This window comes from Octopus bimaculoides, chromosome 2, assembly GCF_046866305.1.
Source record: "Octopus bimaculoides isolate indiv1 chromosome 2, ASM4686630v1, whole genome shotgun sequence".
Taxonomy (NCBI): Eukaryota; Metazoa; Mollusca; class Cephalopoda; order Octopoda; family Octopodidae; genus Octopus; species Octopus bimaculoides.
Window position 1 is genome coordinate 78,168,246 of NC_142929.1, and position 22,517 is coordinate 78,190,762.

The 22,517-nt window shown below is 37.1% G+C and overlaps 1 protein-coding gene across 1 annotated transcript; it reads left to right on the forward strand.

Annotated features, from left to right (window-relative positions):
• The first annotated feature begins 512 nt into the window (after window positions 1-512).
• Window positions 513-10,147, forward strand: LOC106882418 (DNA damage-inducible transcript 4-like protein). The gene is made up of 2 exons (XM_014933088.3): window positions 513-1,276; window positions 8,948-10,147. The coding sequence occupies exons 1-2, from the start codon at window positions 1,072-1,074 to the stop codon at window positions 9,457-9,459; spliced, it is 717 nt and encodes a 238-aa protein (XP_014788574.1). The 5' UTR covers window positions 513-1,071; the 3' UTR covers window positions 9,460-10,147.
• The last annotated feature ends 12,370 nt before the right edge of the window (window positions 10,148-22,517 follow it).

The window sequence follows — 22,517 nt, forward strand, 5'->3', positions numbered from 1 at the left end:
TCAATTATGTGTGTGTGTGTGTGTGTGTGTGTGTGTGTGTGTATGTATATATATATATATATATATATATATATCCTGTTGCTATTTTGATTATATATATATATATCAATCATATGTGTGTGTATATATATATATATATATATATATATATATATATATATATATATATATATATATATAGGTCAATTGTGTGTGTGTATGTATATATTATATATATACATGCACACAGACGTTTTACTGAAACAGACACATTACACCTCGCTATAAAACTGTATGTGTGCGTGTGTGTATATATGTAAATTAGCCACAAAAAGAAAATCTGCACACACGCAACACACTTATAAGCAGGCACCGTCGTGGTCGTCGTCATTATCGTCCTGTTTCTATCTCTGTTGAGCGACGAAAGAGCGTGTGACATATGACAACCAATCATATTGCAGTATAACTAATTAATATGCAAATGTGAGGGTAAGTCGCTGCTTATATAAAGGCCAGGCTTGGTAGCACGGAGTACAGCCATCATTTAGAGTGAATGTGAGTGAGAAAGAAAGGCAGAGGCTTACTGTTGTCTACTACCAAAGTAGGTTCGGTAGTGCGTGTGTGGTATTTTGATGATAGTTGTTAGGTAGATACAAAATATATATTCTATTTATCATTTGCATTCGAGTGGGAAAACGGTTTGAATGATTAACCACCACAGTCGCAAGATTTCTTTTCTGTCTGTTGAATGTTCAAACAATTTATTAATTATTCCATCCATATCTACCAGAATCTCTCATCACCGCCCTTTGTCTCTGCAAATCCAGGTTGAAAGTAAAAGAGAAACCCTTCACTGGACTGAAGAAAGAATTGTCAACGAATCAGCTGTGAAGTGTCTTTCCCTCTAATCAGATACTTAAATTGGTTGCTGTAATCTCTTTTTGTCTACTAAGTTTGTGATTAGACAACATAAAAAAAAAACAACAACCTCAAACGAAGAACATCACTCAAACCAAGCCAAAAATCCATCTATATTTCACTCACATTTATTATTTATTTTGTGTTATTTCTGTTGTCTAATTTTTGCTTGCGATGAACAAACCCCTCGAGTTACACTCTATGAAGAAAGAACCATTAGTTCCAGCCAAAATTACCTTGACACTCCAAGACAAACTTGTTCATAAAGCTGGTCAGATCCTTGGTAGTGGTCGAGGATCGAAGAAAGAACGAACACCAGCTATTGTTTCTTCTGTGATTGAATCTGATTTTGAACGGGACGAGTACGTCTCGCACGCCGGTAAGTTGTCATACATTATTGCATTCCTCTTGCGTTTTAATTATTGTATAAATAGTATGTGTGTGTGTATAGAACCATTAATACCTCCCATTTTATGTTTATAATGCTGTCGCTAATAAATAGTTATAATTTATATTATATATACAGGAAAAAGACACGAACTAATCTTATTGCCCATCTGTAAAAACCTGTCTCGTGATTATACTAACATCTTAGACACATACACATATATATACACACATACACGTATATATATACACATACACTTATTCATTTAGAAATAATCTATCCAGTGTGTTGAATTTTCTTCATTATTTGTGCTGTGAACTGAATTCGATTTTATTTTTCAACAAAAAGGAAATAGAGCGAGGAAAGATAAAGCTGCTGTAATGTATATAATATATATTGCTGTTTTACGGTAGAAAATCTGCTCGGCTGTCTAAAAATCGAATGGCCTTTTATTAGTTCTCTGAATATAAAACAGATATTTCTTCACATGTAATTCATTGATGATTATCTTTGCTAATTATGATTAATAATTTTATTTGAAGCTATTTCTTTAAATAGAATAATTATATACAATAAGCTACACTGAGAGCGTCAGTATTTTTTTTTTTATATTTCATTCATTTCTCGTTGAACCAGAAGTCTTATTTTCGACTCCTAGTTTTAAATAGCAATTTATTTAATTTTAGAAAATTTTCATGAACGTATATAGATTAAAATAGATGAATGTTTTGGTATATATTTAGGGGTAAAGTGGGAGAGGATCTCGTTAAACAGAGTTCATAACATAAATTGTCGGCTTTCGGGTTTTTTTTTGGTTTTTTTTCCGTATGTGATTTGTCATAAATGTCCTCAAAACCAGGAACGTCGATTTCTGAATAAATTTGAAGCCCCCTGTACCGACTTAAGATAATCGATCGTAAAGAACTATCTATATCACAGCATATAACTGGTATCAATTAGGGTCTTCGTCTCTTCCCCACCAAAATGAATTAGAATCAAATGACAACAGTAAAACACTACGGAGCACGACACCGGCTTTCTACCACTGCACCATATAATCATATGAATTAAAATATATCGGGATATTTGTACTTTCTCTCTCTCTTAAACACCGTCTTCCGACTCTTTTACTCTATCTCTTAGTTTTTCTCTCTCTCCTATTCTTTAAAAAATTTTCTGTATTTTCCCTATTTTCTTAGTCTCATTTCCTTCTGTACAAATTCCCCATTTTTCACTAAGAATTTTTTTCTTTTCTCATTTTAAGATTCTCTTCGCAAACGATATTTTCTTCCTCTTCCTTCTTATTTCTCTCTCTTGCTCTCTATGTTCCTCTTTTGCTCTCTTACTCTGTCTTTCTCTCAATATATCTTTATCCTCCTTCCTCCCCTTCTCCGTCTCGCTCTCTTTCTCTCTGTTCAGTTCTGCAACCACTTGTCTTTGTTCTAGATTCTATCAGCTGTACCTTGCTGCTTCCTGCCACCGGCTAACACAAGAAATGTGTTAATTTATGCAGACGAAGCCTCTTCTTTCCAAACCTACATACATTACATAAAAATAACAAAAAATTCTACATCTCGTTCTTCAATTACTATTAATATACAATCTATTCTTTTTTGTATAATAGATACTTTTTAAACAAATTTTTTTCTAGTTTTTTAAAAATAGATTAAATTTTTCCTAAATAAACCAACCAATTTTTCATGTTAATTTTCTGAAGCAATAAACCAAACCTTGTTGCCATCTTCCATTTGACCCTGTCATGATGTCTTGTAAAAATTATATTTTGCTTAGTTTCTTTTTTCTTCAATTTCTTTTTCGGTATTTGAAATAGAAATATTGAAGCAAAAAATGTTGGTTTAATCATCTAGGAATTATTTATTTAGAAATGCCACGCTTTGGATAAAATTCTTTGGTTATTCTTTTAAGAGAGTATCGCGTCTACAATATTCGGTCATGTCGGTGTTTTTCATATTTTACTGTGATGGAGAGAGGATCTATATATTAAATATATCGATCTACTTAAATAGTATTTAATCAACTATCTAACATTTTAATATGGCTTATAAAAAATAAAGTAAGAACCCTTTCATCTTCAGCGTTATTTTTACCATTATTGTTATGGTAGTAGAATTTGGTGCAGGCAATATCGTAGATTAGCTGGCTATTTTTTTTATTCTGTTATGCAATTAAATATCACCAGCTAAATGTGATTTCGAAACCTGTAGAGATCAGTAAAATTAAGCTATCGGGTGTGTGTGTGTGTTGCATTTTATATGTATTATTTATAATTATATAAATGTATTGTACATATTTTATGTATGTACAATGCATTATTGTACGCGATATATATGTAAATATTGTTTTATTATATATCTATGATGTAACATAATACTATAAATATGCATTTTATATTCTGTAAAATATATAAGCAAATCGGTTGTATGTATTGGGTTTTTCACCTCAATACAAATCACCGTTACTTATGTAGTAGCATCATTATTCTTGAAGCAGACGCCATAACACGGCAATAAGTTCTCGCTACACTGTCTGCAATATCTTGCCATTCTTTACTCTGAACTGTAACATTCACCTTGTTAATAAGTTTTGAAAAAAGTATGAAAGTTCAATTTTTTCATAGCTAATCTTTATTCTTTCGCCCATTTGACAAGCGTATTTTTGACTCCATCATATATGAAAACAAACCTTCACAGTTAACTCTTTATATTGTCGTGTATGCTTAAGAATATATGAAGTTTTCTTATATAAAGTAATTATTATAAGTACATGTTGCCGCCACGATCTTATGCGGTGGCTCCATCGGAAAGTAATTGCAATTAAATATCCTTCAAATTAAACTTTGTATTGGTCAAAAGTGCAGGACCCTAGTACATTACGTCTGGCAGAAGATTAAATATTGTGTTGATTAGGGTTTCGGGTAGACTTGGCTAAATATGTCCTTACTAGATAATTGCCTGATACTACCAGCTAAGGAGTAATGCTTTAAAATGGTTTTCATAACGACTTATGCATTCAATATGCTCGTAAAAATAAAATGCTCTTAAACATTTTGTCTTTACTATGATGATCACAATGTTTTGCTAATTTGAATATATTCTTAAGGCCCTCTGCCAATTTTATGTTAAAGAACAGCCGAATATTTTCAGAAGCTAGAGATGATGCCAGCCCCATTTAAAGTATATTTGTAGTAAGACAATTGACGTTTTATGTTTTTTGTAAACACTATTAACTCATAACTTGGTATCAACATAATTTTTATTGTTGGGTGCAAGTAAGCGAGGATGAAATTTTGTGGAATTGTCGTAACTTGCCACGACAAACGATTTGACTTTAAAATTTGTGTGAACAACGAAACACCAATTTAGAATACTGGAATGAATACAGCAATCTGTAGACTTAATATATTTTGGGGTTGCTAAAACCAGCAACCCTATCGAGTTTGCTCTTCGGGAGAGTTCGCAGAGGAAAACCTAACGTCTATCATCGCCACCTCTTGCGTTGAAAGAATGCAGATTGCGGCATCATCTCCTCTCTCTGCAATTGGACAGACTTTCTCACCATCTCAACTCAATTGTACGAGAATCCAGAGGCCTTGAAGACGAGTTGATTGTGGGGATCGAACTCGCGATTTTTTTTTTCTCTTAGCGAATGCGTGGCCCGAGGTTTCCAACTCTTCTAAAGTCCTGTTGCAACCAACCAAAAGGCGACGGAGACAGGATTAGTACATGTAAGTGTCTTCAGTGCCAACTGTACAGATTGGCGTTGAAAGCGTGAAGGTCGAATTAATGGCGAATCTGAGAAAAAACGAATTCAGCAGTGATTTTCATGACGGAGTAACTCGATTTAGGCAAAGTACTGTTCTTTTCTAAGCATGGGAAAAAACGAAAAAAAGCTGATCTAAACTAGCCTGTCTCCACATCTAGCTAGACACAGGCACATCTTGTTAGGTATCCATTTTCTGTTACCCTAATAGATGTGATTATCTAGTAATGTCCACAGTCACTCAAGAAATCAGTTTGCCCTTTCGATCCCAAGAGCATGATTGAGCTAAAGAACTGGAAATTTAATAGATGGTGACTCTACCCGTCGGACTAAGTGACAATATATTTACACTCGTTTTTTTTCCTCTTTTTTTAAAAATCAAATATTGGCTGCATTTTTGAACTAGATACATGTTCAGGGATTTGGAAATACAGAATTTGTGTTCATGCCTTTTCTAGAACATTAACAAGATATAGAATTGGATGGTTTTACTCTCGATTTAAAACCAGCTTGTGGTTTCTGCTAGTGTGAAATGTGATAGACCTCAAAATGAAATGTGACGATGATGCCCTTCTCAATATTTAGCGGCTTATAATGATGTGCAACAGTTGGAATTGTAATTTGGTCAGTCTAAGTTTGCCGCGAGCTTACACCTATCGGTCTGAACTATGATAGCTTAACTTAAATATATCAGTTTGGTTACGCATTTTGTAAGAATAAAAATGACATCATTAGTCTGATAAAATGTTCATATTTTCTTTTTAGAGGCGGGGGAGGGGCAAACAATCTCTTGTTTCTTGTTACAGTTTCTCTTTTCAGTAACTCTTTCGTTTTATTTAATAATGCAATAACACTTGTGCTGAACTAAATTTGATACGATGGCTGATTTCCACCCCACCCCCGTTCATTGTACAAACGTCAATCTCCATCACCCACCTCAACTGCAGATCTAATTTTATGAAACCGGCAAGTTTGTGGCGGCGGTGGCTGTGTAGCAAGTGAACAAATCTCTTAATGTCTTCATTTCTTTTCTTTCTCTCCCACTATCACTCTCTGAAGAATATTGTATGACAATGTTTTGTGGAGAGGGAGGGAGGGAAAGAGAACTAAGACGTCATACGTAACAGTTGTTCTGTAATAAATAATGATATAATGCCCACTGCACACTCGACGTTTCTTCAGACACATCTACACACATATCCATACCGAGAACTCCTATAACAGCTCTTTTCTTCGCTCTCTATCTTCTCGCTTTTTCTCAGTTTCTATACTAATGATATAACATGTCCATACTCACACCATACATTTCTTTAGACACATCTATGCAAGCATATGTATATGTATATATCCATGCCGGAAACACATTTAACGTCTCTCTTCTTCCCTCTTCCTCTCCCTCTCATATACTCCATCTATGACTGTTGTATTAAATATAGTTAAAAGCATGTGACAAGAATAATGCGAATCTTGTGACAAGCAAACGGTAATATTTCAAGGATGATCACATGAATGGTCCTCATTCAAAGTTTGTCTTTTATATCGTTGCATCATTCAGACTTATTTTTCCCCATTAAACGATAACAATCTTTTTTTTTTTTCTTAGGACACAAACTCAACTTTTTTTCTTACATAGTTCATCAAATCAAAATCTGTTTTGATATTAAACCCAATCTTACTTCCACATAGTCTCTATCTCTACTTTGTTATAAAAAAAAAATATCTTCCTTTCTATGTTCTGAAAACTTTTGTAAGTCTAAATATTTGTAGCCAAGATTTTTCCTTCTCTAGAGTTCAAACCATATTAAATTTCAGTATTGTTAAAGTAAATCTTACTAAAACTTTTACCCTAACCTAAAAAAAAACACTCATGGCGGAGGTAAAGAATACGTACACCACCCTAAACCTTAACTCTAAACACCTGAGTTAGCCCAGACTTTGCCTTTTATCACTCACCCAGACCATTCAATAATTGTTAGTAATGGTAGTAGTAATGTTAATAATTAAGCTAGTATTTTTAAAAGATCCCCATGATGATATCAGTATCAATTGTTGCACTTGGGAGTGGATGCACAACCACAGGACATCTCCTATAGTAATGGTAGTAGTTTTTGCTATCACCACTACTACAGCAACAACATTGAAATATTATTTAGTGATTATTCTATGCTGGAATCTGCAAATATTTCAATTCAACGGTAGTCTTTTTAATTCTGTTAGTCTCAAGGAGATAATCTATAGAATGGTAACTCGTGAAGAGATTGCTGAGGTTTGCATTTTTGTTGAGGTGTACATCATCCTAAAATAGGGTCTGACAGGTTCGGGAACAAGTGCAAGTGCACTCCCTAAAATTCTGGGAGTGGGGCAATGAAAACGTCTTGAGCATCACAGGTTGAACCTGGGTTTGCACTCCCTAAGGAAAATTCTGTTATATTATTGAGAGTTGGGGCTTGTGATTTCCCAAGGTCAAATTAATTTCACTTAAGGATTTACATCATAATTTAGTTTATAACTTGCAAGGAGCTTGCTTGTTATCTTGCTATTAGTATGTAAAATAATCCTTTATGTTGTATAGATTAAAATGGTATTGCCACAATATCATTGGCCACTTCTTAGAAAAGAGTTTTCATCACTTTTCAATGGGTCAAATGAAATTTGTTGTAGATTTCCAGTCACCAGATGCCCTTCTTGTTGCTAACCTACACCTATTTCCAAGCAAGTTAATATTTCTCCATGGTCAGATATATGCAGTTTCCCTCTGCTCAATTTCACTCTTAAGTTATAGGTTGATCTAGGGCTATAGAAAATGACATTTACCCAAGACACCATGCAGTAGGATTGAACTTGGGATTTTAAAAATGTGAAGCAAACTTCTTAACCAGTCAGCCATATGAACCTACTCCAACAGAATAAACTTGTACTGAACTGGAGTTGAAAATTTTGATAGATTAGATTTAACAAACATTTGTAAAATGATTGTGTGCGCTTAAATTCAAACTTTACAAATTATGAGTACTAACTAGTGTTGTATCCTTTGCAAAGATGCATAGCTTTGCTTGTCCTCACTTTGTATGCCAAAGCTGCTTCCACTGTTACTTTTGTGGTTGACTATAGAAATAGCGAGTTGTATAAAAACTATTGCTGCCATGTTAGCATACAACAATAATAAATGCAACCCCTCCTTCCCAAAGAATTTGAGATCTGACTTTCTCAAATACATGAGTAATGCTGAAATAATGGTTTGGAAGAGTTATTTTTAAATGGGTCAAAATCAGTTTAGCCAACTTCTGTACCTCTAAAGTGGTCACTGAGCCAACAAGGGAGTTCATGAGGTTGGTTACCTGCTAGAAATAGATCCTCTATTTAAATTCAGATGAATTTAAATTTATCTAACCCTAAAAGATAAGGTAGTCACAGTTAGTTTGGGGATAGGACAGTCTTTGATCATGGCTTTCATGGCCTCACATGAGGAATGGGTTGGGGCCTTTTGTCCCTACCAGAAATTTATGGACTCCATCTTGGCTTTCTGAACATCCAAGTTGATGAATCATACTCCTTCCTCTCCTGGTTCTGATGTAGCAAACATTTCCTCATGACCAGACATACTTTTGCAGAATTTGAAAATGAATGGCACAGCGTGTTAAACAGTAGCACTCATTTACGACACTATGGGCTTCTTTGTTTCCATCTACCAAATCCACGCGCAAGGATTTGGTCAGCCTGGGGATATTGCAGAAACACTTGCCCATCCATGTGACTGGGAAGTAAACTTCTTAACCACACAACCATACCTACACCTAAAATAGATAAAACAACCCCTATGACTTCAGTATTTTCATAAATGTATTTAATGTTTTGTTTAAAGTATTTTATTTGTATTTACAGATGCACACATTCCAGGTATGAATAGCTACGGAGAATTTGATGATGTCCAGGATTTCCATCAATGCAAAAATCTTGAGAATCGACTAGAACAACTCATCTATGTGGGTAGACAGCGTTACCTCAACTGCGAGTTACTAGTACCACGAGGTCTCCTCTTCCGAATTGCACAGGATGTACTGCGCATGTCCCGCAGTGAACCGTGCGGAATTCGAGGCTGTATTATGTTTATCAGCATTGAACAGAAATCCTGCTGCCAGAAGATCAATAAATTAGTCTATGACCCTGACTGCACTCCGACCTTTGAACTTTACCTCACACTTCGAGAAGAAACCAAAGCTTGGGCGATCATGAAGAAATTTCTTTTCCAGTCAGTATCAGTGATATTTGGGAACTCCACTAACGTTCTGCCGACATTCTTGTGTTCGGGTTTTCAGTTGGAGAAGAAGAAACTCTATCGACCCAACCCCAATCGAACAGATTCCAATAATTCCAAATCGTCTCATGATCACTAACGAGTTGTTATATATTCAGTTGTCACAAGAACTTTTCATCATAATTATTTATTGATTTATTATCATTATTACTATTATTATAATTATTATTATTATAAGCAAGGCTGCAAGCTGGCAGAATTGTAAGTGCATCAAACAAAAAGCTTAGTGGCATTTCTTCCTGCTCTTTATATTCTGAGTTCAAATTCTGCTGAGGTTCACTTTACCTTTCACCCTTTCTGGGATGATAAAATAAGAACCAGTTGAGCACTGGGGTTGATGTGATCAACTAATCCCCCTCCTGCTAAAAAACAAAAAAATTGTTGGCCTTGTGCCAAAATTTCAAACCATTATTATTATAAATTTTTTTTTTCACTTGGCTTCGTGTGGAGACTGGTGTGTTTACCAATTTAATTCCAACTCTAATATACTCTCCATCCTGTAAAGTTGGATACCCACCTTTTCCTCACTCCACAACTGTTGCTATATTTATTATTAACAAATTTTTTTTCATTTGTAATGGTTGAAAAATGAGGATTAAAAAAACAAACAAAAATAAGCAAAACAAAAAACATGTATTAAAAAAAAAGTTTCTGACCATTTCCGACTTTGAATGTCTGTTAGTATGCTTCTTTCTGCATGAAATATATTTGTTTTACTGATTCCAGTTTCAAAAGAAAACAAAAAAGTATTAAATCATAAAAAGAAACATTTTAGATTTGTCTACTTCTAAATTTAGGCTGCTTGTAAAAAAAAAAAAAAACAGAAAAAAAAAATACAAAAATACAATTCAAAAAAGTTTTTCTCCAAATATCTCCCCTGCCCCTTTATTTAATAGCCCCTTTCCCCCCAGCCCCAATCATCATAATTTACCAGCTTAAAACTCTTTGAAGTAAAAACAAGTCTAATGTTTTGATAGTTTGAATGTTTTAGAAATAAATGTGATGAGCAGCAGAAAGATGTTTAAAAAAAAAGAAAAATCAAAACAAACCAGAGTTAACCTTTTTTTCTTCTGGTTTTTCTATAACTGTGATAGTAGGATGCTTCTATATAATATAATATATATTGTATGTCATATAATATATTTATATTATGTAATATATTTAATATGGTTTACATATTGTTAATACAACCAGTTGATATTCTCCCACCCACCCATCTACCCTGCCCTATCCAATCTTCAAACCTTGAAAAATAAATTCATTTTTAGTATTATTTGTCATTAAAACCGTCTCCTTGCTCTTCTTTCTGAGATACCTTCAGCCAGAATTAGTCTTAGAAAAGTCCTCTCAGTTCTTTAACCCTTTTGACATCAACCTGGCTGTGACCACCACTCCTGGTCTACTTCTAGTATACAAACTTTCCTGTTTTAAAGCGATCTAAATTAAAACCTTCCATCAAAATTTCAACTAAATGAATAAATTTTACTAAGTCTTATTTGAAAAATTGAAATAAAGGCAATTTATTTCAACAAGAAATGTTAATTAAAGTGATCTAAATTAAAACCTTCCATCAAAATTTCATGTTAGTTTATTTAAAATGTCAACTTTAATGAGTTACTTCATTAAATTCTTTATTTTCAAAATTAAATGAAAATGCAATGTATTTCAACATCAGTAGGGTAACAAAAGGGTTAAACCTATCCACTTTCTCTTTAACCTCAAGAGCTTTACTCCACCCCCATCAAATAGATGCTATATTACGTGAACCCCCTAGCCCAACCCCCTCTCCATGCCATACCAAAACAAAGCCACCCTAACCAAACCTTCAAGTGATGTACATAATAATATATAAAAAATGCAAATAAAAAAGTATTCTCTTTTAATATTTGTTTTGTTAATTTCTTTTTATTTTAATATTTTCTTGTTGCTGCAGGTATGGCTTGTATGGTTACGTTTGCTCCTTGGTCACATGGCACTTTGGGCAAATGTTTCAATACAGATAATCCTTGGGCTGATAAATACCCCAAGAGAATTTAAACTCGTGAAAACTGACAGAAGACCCTTGTGTGTGTGTGTGTGTGTGTGTGTGGCAGGGTATAGGATGTTTACTAAACACTCTTGAGTCATGTGGCCATTTGTGGTTGGGCTGCAACCAGTGAGGTTTGTTGGCATCTGTCAAACTAATCTGATAGCACTGCAGTTTCCAATTCCTCTGAAATATATTTTCTTTTACTTGTTTCTGTCATGTGAGTCTGGCCTTGCTGGAGCATTGCATTTAGTTGAGCAAATCAACCCCTGGACTTATTGTCATTCACTTTTGCTGAACTGCTAAGTTATGCGGATATAAATACTCCAGCATCAGTTGCCAAGCGATGTTGGGGACTGACTCACTCACTCACTCACTCAGGGCTTCTTTCAGTTTCTGTCTATCGTTACAGAGAGGGGACAAACAAAAGGGGGAAGTAGCTTAAACGTTTTTTAAAAAATTTTACAAATTACGAATAAACTAAAAATATAACTAAAAAATATACATAAGAAATTATTGCGTTTCGCAATGAGGCAGCTAGAAGGAAGGCACCTGACCATCCTGGTAGAACCTTTGCTTCCCAAATTAGCTCCCTTACTTGGTGCCAATTGCACTCAGTTTGTGCTCCACAGACTTCCATCTTTTTGCAAACATATCCTGTGACAGGCATTTCCTCCCCAGCCTGATCTTACTACTGAGGTGGTAACTAAAGTTAACCAACCCCTGGCTGAGGTACCTGTCACTATACTTTTAACACACTTCTTTCAGTTTGGCTACTAACGCAGAAAAAACACTCCTTCCTTTCCCTGTTAAGGAAAGGTGGTGGTACAGGCTTGATGATAGATTCAGCTGATAGCTGTACTCTTCCTATCACTGACGACAGTTGTTCTGCAAAAGCTATCAGTCCCGACAACGCTGAACACTTCACGAATGCGTGCAAGACAGTTTCCCTATCTTGCCCACATCTCGGGCATGCCGGTGAGACTGCACTTCTGTGCCTTGACAGCTTGTCATGAACAGGTCACACCGCTTGGAAACATTGCCAAGCCAGGGATTTCTGGTAATTATCCAGATACCTCGGCCCGAATGTTCTCCTGAACAGGCTGACCAACTGACTTTCATCGTAGCCCAGGGTCTCCACCTAAGGCGTCTTCTGACATAGATTCCAATAACCCGCTATAAAAATCCACGGTGGAACTCCTGCTGCCAGCATTGCCCACCTGAGAAAGTAGCTGGAGTGCCGTCGGGCACTCCAAATGCCAGTTTCCCAGCTTAGGTCTCTGCTTGATCCATTTACCAATGTCCATTAAGGACACTAACTGGGCAAAGTAGAACCGAATATGCGGTGACCACACCTGTTCTCCATCCAGGTAAAGCCAGAGGTGTCTCAACCTTAACTCGAATTTTCGCATCCCTAGCCCACCCTTTGGCGGTTTCTGGTAGCAGACAGAGCACTTTACAAGTGATTTTCCTCCTTTCCACAAAAAGCGGAGAAGGATTCTCTCCAACTTGTTCTGCCACAAATCGGGGCAAGGCACCACGGTCAGGCAGTGGGTAATTACTGATGCTATAAACATCTGCACCACCTCTGCCCTTCCTAGCAAGGATAACACCCACCCAGACCATGTCTGGGTTAGAGCAGTCACCTTGCTGGCTACCTCACTCCAATTTTTCTCTATCAGGAGGTCTGAACCTATCCAGACTCCGAGCAACTTAACAGGACCTTGCGTCCAACGCTCCACGATGTTATTGGATGCCATCAGCTTGCCCCTCCAGGTGCCGAGTTGCAAACTGACCGACTTGTCCTTGTTAACCTTTGCTCCTGCCATCGCCTCGTAAGTTTTGATGGCCTTTTCCACCACTGGAATCTGGCCCTCATCCGCCATGATGATGGAGACGTCATCTGCGTATGCTGTAGCTCTTTCATACCATAGATCATGCGGAGTGCCCCCTAGTGCCTCCAACTTCCACAGCAATGTCTCCAGAGCCAACACATACAGAAGCGGGGATAGGGAACACCCCTGACGAACTGAATGTTTTCGAAAAGAACCCGTTCACCTTCATTACAAACTCATGTTTGGCTTTAAGGTGACGGTCCAATGCCGTTCTCGCTGCCAGAATGTGGGATGCAGAGCCCAACCTCAGTGCCTCTTCTAAGTTCGTAACTAGCTTCCCTTCTACTCTAGTCTTAGCTGTTTGCTAAACCTAATGGACTCGAAATGAATGGCTCTTTTGAGGGCGAACCACCACCAGTTATTAACCACGGTACCGGTTAACGCCCTCAGTACTAACTCCTTAATCCAACTATGGTATGCCTCACAAGTCAAAATAGACTTGTTCAGCTTCCAGTAGCTGGGTCCTCTACTAGTTGTACTATCTATGTCCAACCTACACTTAACCATTCTATGGTCAGTGTAGGACACTTGGACAAGTAAAACTAGGCTTATCTATAATTCTTATTACTATCCTATCTAGATAAGACTTGAACCTTCCGTTGCCACTCATCCAGGTCCACTCTGGCACTTTCGGATGTTCAAGCCTATAACGATCTGCCAGCTGAAATCATTTAAGCAGATCGACGAGGCGTGAGTTCACTTTTCTATCAATCGAGCCGATGCTATCAATGCAAGAGTCAACAATAGTGTTGAAGTCCCCTAACACCACTAATGTCTTCGACATCACAAGAAAGCCCTCTAGGTGCCAATAAAAGTCAGTTTGGAAACCTCTAGCACATGGTGCATAGAGTCCGATCAGCCTGAAGGCCTTACTGCTGTATGTCACATCAAGGACAACCAGCCCACCTTCAGGGTCCACACAGACTGTACTTGTCTGCAGAGCCAAGCCTTTGCGGATCAGTACCACTACACCCCCTCATCCTCCGGTCTGGCCAGGAGACATGATTTTCTCATAGCCATTCAGGAGAAGCAGGAAGGTTCGTAGACTGTCCAGCTTGGTCTCTGTAGCAACCATCACATGTATATCATGTAATCTGAGGTCGTCGGGGAAACATGCCTGCTTCCACTTTGAACTCAGACCACACACATTTAAACATCCAATGTTAAGAGAGGCCATTTGAAAGAAGAAAAGGTTCTACTTGTTTTACTGGAGAGGTTGGGGCCGATCTCGCCATGCGCTCATTGGCCCCTCCCCTTTCCTCCTCAAAGTATTTTGGCAACTCGTCCAATTTTCTGATTGATTTCGGGTGCCAATTCTTCAGCTGCCTGAATGTTTCTTTGCCAATCCAGGCACATCTTTCATTATGGTCCTTGAGTTGTTTGTAAAGTCTTTTAGTGTGGTGGTGGCAACACTACGCCCCTGATATAGGAGTCTCTTGAGTCAAACTTGATTAAAACAAGTTCGTTTTTCATGTCATCATCATAATTTTTTTTTCCTTCTTTTTTTTCTGGGTCAGCTGGGCGGGATTTTTTGGGTGTCTGTGGTGTATTGTTTGTAGGGGATGTGGACGGGGATAGTGCATGTGTTCTTTTTTTTCTATTTTTTCCACAGTTCTAAACTCCCCCTCTGATGTTGCCATACTGTTTTCTGGGGGAGTTATATTGGGTTCAGGCGGTGCCACAATTTTCACAGGGGTGGGGTGGGGGGTTGGTAGTGTGGGGGCTGGGTAATTTTTCCAGTTTGTTGTGGGGTAGAAACCGAAACAGGGAGTGGGATTTTTTGTTAGTGTCGGGGTTGATGAATTTGTGAGGATGGGGGTTTTTTTTTGGTTTTCTGAAGGGCCTGGTGTCTGCGCTGCTTCTCTTCTTTTTTTTACTTTAGAACAATCCACATGAATGTGACCCTTTTTGCCGCAAGCGTAACAGGTGGGCTTTCTTGCCCTCGACCTGTACCTTAAGGATTACATTCTCGCCCACGAGCACCCTTTAGGGAAGATCCTGAAGGTCTTCCTGTGTCCCCTGAATAAGAATGTTGATGCTTCTTCCCAGCCAATTTTGTGGGGAAGAACATGATACCTGTAATATTAAAATTTTTTCTGCCCTGTTGAACAACAGGGCAGCCACCACCTCTACAGGGTTGACATCTGGTGGTACTTCTGATATTTTCATTCTTGATGTTCTGCGACCCATGTAGGGCGGCATAAGTACCACCTCTTTCGTTTTTAGGGGACACACCGAGTGCCTGCGGGCCACCTCTTCCCCTGAGAAACAAACCTCTACTACTCCATATGCCCGTCCCCTGGCGATATAAACTATGTCTCTCCAAATCGGGGACAGGCATTTCTTGATGATGTCTTTTTCGAAATGTTTGAACCTTTTGTCTTTTGGACAAAAGCTTTTAAATGTCACGGCCCGTTTCTCTGTATTAATAATTGAAGCTGAGGGTGATATCTTTACATCACCACCCTCCAGCTTCATTCTTTTAAACAGCTCACCGAGCTTGTTTATGTCAATTTCAATATTTTTTGTCATGTTGTTTTCGACTTTTTCACTCTCAACAAGTGACTCCTTTTGAGGAACAATTTCACTAGACATAATAATTTTAACAGAAAAAGAGAGAAAAAAATAATGTTTTTCCCACACAAACTGGGAAACCTATGAAAAATATATTTTCGAACTGGGAAGAAATGTTCTCCTCTAAAAGAGGACAAAGATATTTTAAATCCCACCCCCGTTAGGGGAAGGGGCACAGAATAATCTAAAAAAGACCATTCACTGTCTTTTTGGAAATAAAATAAAAAAAATAAAGATGCTGCAATGGCCAACAAAGTCAATGTATATATTTTTGAAATATTGCCCGGTAAAACCGGGAAAAAATAAAGTTCAACAGTTCAGTAATAACAGTAACAGTCCTTCACGAAAACAACAGCAATAATAACGATAACAGAGTCAACAATGGCAGAAAAATTCTTACTGGCAGACAAAAAAATAACGTTCTCACTTGAGTAAGGTAAGCAAGCTACTTAGCACACAGCCACTCCTGCACCTATATTGATTGAATTATTTGCTTATTAGGCATAATATATGACTACTGACCGAGACCTTTGGAAATGTGCTGTGCGTGAGAAGACCCAGCAAGCCAAGTAAGATCGTTGCCAGTGCCCCTGGACTGGCTCTTGTGCGGGTGGCACATGAGATGCACCATTTTGAGCGTGGCCGTTGCCAGTACCGCCTGACTGGCTCCCATAGGATTTTCGAGTGAGATCGTTGCCAGTGCCCCTGGACTGGCTTGTGCGGGTGGCACATAAAAGACACCATTTCGAGCGTGGCCGTTTTCGTGAGGGTGACACGTAAAAGCACCCACTACACTCTCTGAGTGGTTGGCGTTAGGAAGGGCATCCAGCTGTAGAAACTCTGCCAAATTAGATTGGAGCCTGGTGTTGCCATCCGGTTTCACCAGTCCTCAGTCAAATCGTCCAACCCATGCTAGCATGGAAAGCGGACGTTAAACGATGATGATGATGATGGTGATGATGATTATATAAAATGTTGATAAGGGTAAGCAACTGGTAAAGCATCTGGTCAAAAGCAATAATCCTGCCTCAATTTTTTCCTTCCCATCTAAATCATGCTAGCTTGGGTAACCATATTAAACAAAGCAATTTTAGGTTTGTTCCTTTCTTTAATAGCAGCGGTCAGGTTTGTGATGGTTTTTTTCAAAAATTATTTCTGTAAAAAATCTGTACTGAAGAATGGTTTATGAATTACATTGAAACTTAGATCCCTCTTGAGTTTATGGCTGAGTGAGACCTAATTCTTTTCTAACTCTAGGCACAAGGCCCGAAATTTTTGGGGAGCAGGGCCAATTGATTAGATCGTCCCCAGTATGCAACTGGTACTTAACTTATTGACCCAGAGAGGATGAAAGGCAAAGTCAACCTCGGTGGTTGTAAAGTTAACCTTTGAACTTGGAGTGTAAAGACAGATGAAATACAGCTAAGCATTTTGCCCAGTGTGTTAACATTTCTTATTTCTTTATTGCCCACAAGGGGCTAAACATAGAGGAGACAGACAAAGGGGTTAAGTTGATTACATCGATCCCCAGTGTGCAACTGGTACTTAATTTATCGACACCCGAAAGAATGAAAGGCAAAGTCGACCTTGGCGGAATTTGAACTCAGTGCGTAACAGCAGACGAAATACTGATAAGCATTTCGCTCGGCGTGCTAATGTTTCTGCCGGCTCACTGCCTTCAGTGAGACCTAATTAACATACAAATAATTATTTTAGATATTAACTACAATTGTTAGTATTTGATATAACCAGCTGGCTCGGCTTCAATGGACTTAGTAATTTTTAAGGATGACATATACATCCTGTATTCTCCATGTTATTACACTCTAGTCTAAGGAGATACTCAACATGGTTCATATTGCAATGTTTGTGTTGGTTGCAATAGCAATCTAGGAAGGTTACATCTTGTTACTCAATGTCGACAGGTTTTCAGATTTTTGTTTTGAAGTTGACACCAATTCCACATCCAGAGCAGTTACCACCAACTACTCTTTTTAAAAGTACCAGATCTGATTTCACCAGCAATGTTCGCAACAACTGCCAATTAGTCATTTTGACAACAGTTCTCAGACAGATAATATAGAATTATTTTATTTTTCAGTTATGGTTCGGTTAAGTCACATTAACTTACCTTATAATCCATTGAGACTAAAGACATTCCAGTTTGGAATTTGCCAACATCGGATCTTTGTTTTGTTAGGTCTTCAAAGTCATCTGGAATTTTTGGTTGTAACTAAGAGATGGTGGCTGATGAAGAACATTTTAAACATGACCTTCAGTCTCCTCACCATTTTTACATTTGTTTTCCATGCTGGCATGTGACAAAAATTATCTGAGTTATTGGGAGCCATTACTCCAAGAAACCAATCTACATCTCTTCTCTTCCTCATATTTCCTCTTTCATACACTATACCTACCTCTCCAATCTTGTCCTCATGGCTTTGTTTCTCTGTATCATTGCTATCCAGTAGCTCCCACAATCTATTCCCAGGTTTTTGCCACTCACTTCTCCCCTTCTGCACTCCAATCCTGCTTTTGCAATATCCTGCCACTTATATTATGACATTTGAACCTCAAGGGTATGCCCTGGCATTTGCCACACTTTATATCTCTCTCCCTTTATGCAACCATCCCATTTATACTTTGATCCCTGCCCCTTGTGAGTATGCCTGGCACTTTGCCACCATCTCTAACCTGTCTCCCACTCTCCCTCTCCTCCTGCACTTCCCTCAGGGTGGGTAACCATGCATCTCCTTTGTGACAGCACACTTGTTTCTGTTTCGATTCCTGATCTTTCTCTCTCTGGCTGGGTAACCTTGTTCCTCCTGTACGGCAAGATACCTGTTTCTGTCTGTCTCTCTCACTATAACCTTTCATCATCTGACACAAGATCACCGCCAATACCCATTCCTGTCTCAAAAGAATTTTTTCATTTTTTTTTTTTGTCTTGCAAGGTACTTGGTGACCTTGTCAGTGCAGGTACTATTTAAAAAGCAGTCCACACTGAGAAGTGGTTGGTGTTTGGAAAGGTATCCAGCTGTAAAAACCTTGCTAAAACTGACCTCACCTGTGCTTGTGCCAGGTAAAAAGCACCAAGTCCACTCTGCTGAGTGGTTGGTGTTAGAAAGGGCATCCAACTGTAAAAATCCTGCCAAAACAGTTACAGAAGTCTGGTACAGGCTTCTGCCTGGCTGGCTCCTGTCAAACTGTCCTACCCATGCCAGCAGGGAAGGCAGACATTAAATAGTGATGATGATGATTGCTCTCATAAAAATGTGCTTGTACACGTCATTCTGGCTTTGTTTCTACAGCTAGATATACTTCCTATTGCCAGTCACCTTACATATTGTATGTAAATAGTGCAACATCAAACAAGCATACAAGCAATGTTCAGTATGTCCTTAGATTTTACTACTTTTTGTCATGGGGAAGGCAAAACATGACCACTTTCTACATGATCAAAAACTTGTAACTCTTTCCAATGTAAGCTTCCTTTCTTCATCAATTCAACTCAATGGTTCTCTTATGTCAACTGATGTCCTTGGAAGCCAAAGTACTTTCATAGTCACACAATTAATAAAATAACCAATCCCCTACTTTATTTGAGTTGTTCTTGGAGTGTGTTCCTACTTGACCAGAACTCAAGTGTGTCTTCAAGGTTTCTTAATTGTAATGAGACTGGAAAGTCTGGGCCATGGGTAACAGGTTGCAATGCAGATGGAAGACTTGCATAAACAATGTTTTTTCCACTCTTTGAATTGTGTCCCTGTACCTTACATGAGCAAAAGTAGCAGTCATCACTATGATATTTTAGGCTCTTTCCATACTGGAATCTCAAAACAGACTTCTTTGTTCATTTTGTCCATTGTTTTAATTCTTCAGCACAAATTGAGCAGGCCTTATGAGGAGCTCACTTATATTGGTCTCCCTAATTTCATACCAAAGTAGGCATAGTAAGATGTTTCGACAAATTTGGTAATGATTCTTAGTCATAAACCCACCACAAATGTAACAAAAGTTATCCAGGCTTGCTGCACACTTAGAAGACACCCTTGCTTCAAATGATGTGGAGTTCTGTAAGGGAAGAAGATATTTTTAACAGCATATATTTGATTTACCATCTAAATGTATACACATTATCATTAAAGAAACACTGAAATGTAACATGATACAATAAAACAATGTGTGTAGCATATGTACATTGAAAAAAGGCATGAGGAAATAACTGAAATAAAAAAGATACATTTTAACTTAAGCAATGTGACCTTGTGAGGAATGTCTTTCTCTTTTCTCAGCAAGTGGGTGATTGAAGCTATAGCAATGCAGACACCTCTCTGGGTAGTTGAAGCAATCTAAACATTGTTAAATGCTGATTTTTCAAAATTATGTGTATTATACTGTTATAGTTTACTTAAATATGGTAATTAATAGTAATAATAAAAGACAATGGTCAAATTTGGGCATAATGGTAAGATACAGTAATCGATTTGGGGAAGAAATTGTATATGATAGGATAATTACTTTGTAATTATTTAAAACAACAGGTAAAAATTGATCAAATTAACCCAATAAATTTTTTGGTTGCAATCTTGTATTTCAGTCATATTGAAATTGGCTGATTTTTTAATGATGCTGGAGTGGACATCTCTTGCACTCCCTTTTGCAATTCTTCAACCAGAAATGAGAACCACTTCCTTGACCTTGCTCCCATTTATACAGATAACAGATTCCATTCCAAAATATTGTCCAATATCAATTCATTTCTAACAATAGTAACATTCTATAACCCTTCAGCATTCAGATTATTTTGTCAAAAGTAATATTTACATTGTTTTAAATTAATCATACATTATCTTGTAGCTTTGAGATTTCTATAAGGTGATTGCTTACATATAGAATGACATTGTAGGGTAGGTGTGAGACACTGGATCTGGCCAGGCTTAACTTACATGTAGAAAATTTGAGCAGGATATGGTTAGTTTAAATGCTAAAGAGCTAATTTTCACATACCAACAGGTTAATCCCATTCGAAGTGATCAGATTTTCTCTCTCACAAATAAGAGAACAATGCAACATACAAATATTAATGTATTTTCTCTGGCATAGACAAGTATATATATTTATACACACTCACCCATATTATGTATACATTCTTGGAGAGATCAAGAACCTCTACTCCCGAAAACCTTCAATATTAAAGATGTTCCACTTTGATAGTCTCCTGCAGAAGATTGTTAACTTTTTGTCTTCTGTTATTCTAAAATTTGGTTGATATTAGTCACCAATTCCAGGAGTTAAATTTTGCTTGAATTTCTATAATTAGCATTTTTGTTGTACTCTCTTTGATTATTCTGTATCTGGAATTATTACTGTTGTCATTGTCATCATCACTATCCCCACCATCACCAGCACCACTATCACCAGCACCATCATCTGCACCACCACCACCACCATCACCACCACCATTATCATTGTTTTGCAATCACTTTCCATACTGGTTATCATGGTCAGAGTAATTTCTCATTGGAATCCACTATACTCAAACACTGGTGCTTGTACATGTCATTTTGTATAGTTTCTATAGCTGGTTGCCCTTCCTATCACCAAACTCTTTACAGAGTAAATAAATTCCTCTCTTTATTCATTTTCTATTGATTTCTCGAAGAAATCACTTTTCTTCATATAGATACGAATTTATCTTGGTTTGGTTTATTCTCTGCTGGATTACTTTAAATTTTGACCATGCATTTCTGTTCTCTTTTATAATTACACAGCTCCTTTGACTTATTGCACATTTTCCTCCATGGCTTTTTACAAGATTTTCTCCATGGTTTTTCTCAAATTTTCCTCCATGGCTCTTGCATATCTAAAACTTAATCCTTTCATGAAGGTAAAGGAGTCTAGTGGGCCAGTATTCAATTTCAGCAAATCGTCATCGTCATTTCCTTAGAGTTGATGAAATAAGAATTTCTTGGATATGGGGTCAGTTTAATTAAACATATCGCTTATCTAAAAACTGGGGTCCTTACATAAATATTATAATACCCAAAATCATAGTTTGAAGAATACATGCTCTCATAATTATTATGCATATTAGCACCATGTAAAACAATAGTAATTCCAGTTCCTGCCTTTAAAATCAATTCTTTAGAGGGATTACCTTACCATTTTGAACATTTGGGGGGTTTGGGTCTATTTAACCATTTTGTTACCATATTTCTGTTGAAATATGCTACCTTTGTTTCAATTAATTTCTAAAATAATGAAGAAATAAAATAACTTTGTCATTATCAAACTGGTATTTTGAAAATTAATTAGTACAAAATTTTTGTGTAAGATTTTAATTTAGATCACTTCAACTCTTTTGTTTCCATATTTCTCTTGAAATACACTGCTTTTGTTTTAATTATTTTTGAAAATATCGAAGAATTTAGTAACATAACTCTGTCATTATTCCTCTAAGGTTTAGAACATAAATTTAATATGAAATTTTGATGGAAGGTTTTAATTTAAATTCCTTTGGAATAGGATGTTTGTATCATAGAACGAGGGGTGGTTTCAGTCTATTTAATCTGTGGCTTTATTTCCAAATTAAAACAGGATCCTGTCCAGTATGCGTTTATTTTGAAAATTACATCATTT

What these genes read in the sequence shown, in the direction of transcription:
- LOC106882418 (XM_014933088.3), top strand. Translation starts at nt 1,072, where the DNA reads ATGAACAAACCCCTCGAGTTACACTCTATGAAGAAAGAACCATTAGTT. An exon ending in CGAGTACGTCTCGCACGCCG is followed by an intron (nt 1,277 to 8,947) that starts GTAAGTTGTCAT and finishes TTGTATTTACAG; the next exon opens with ATGCACACATTCCAGGTATG.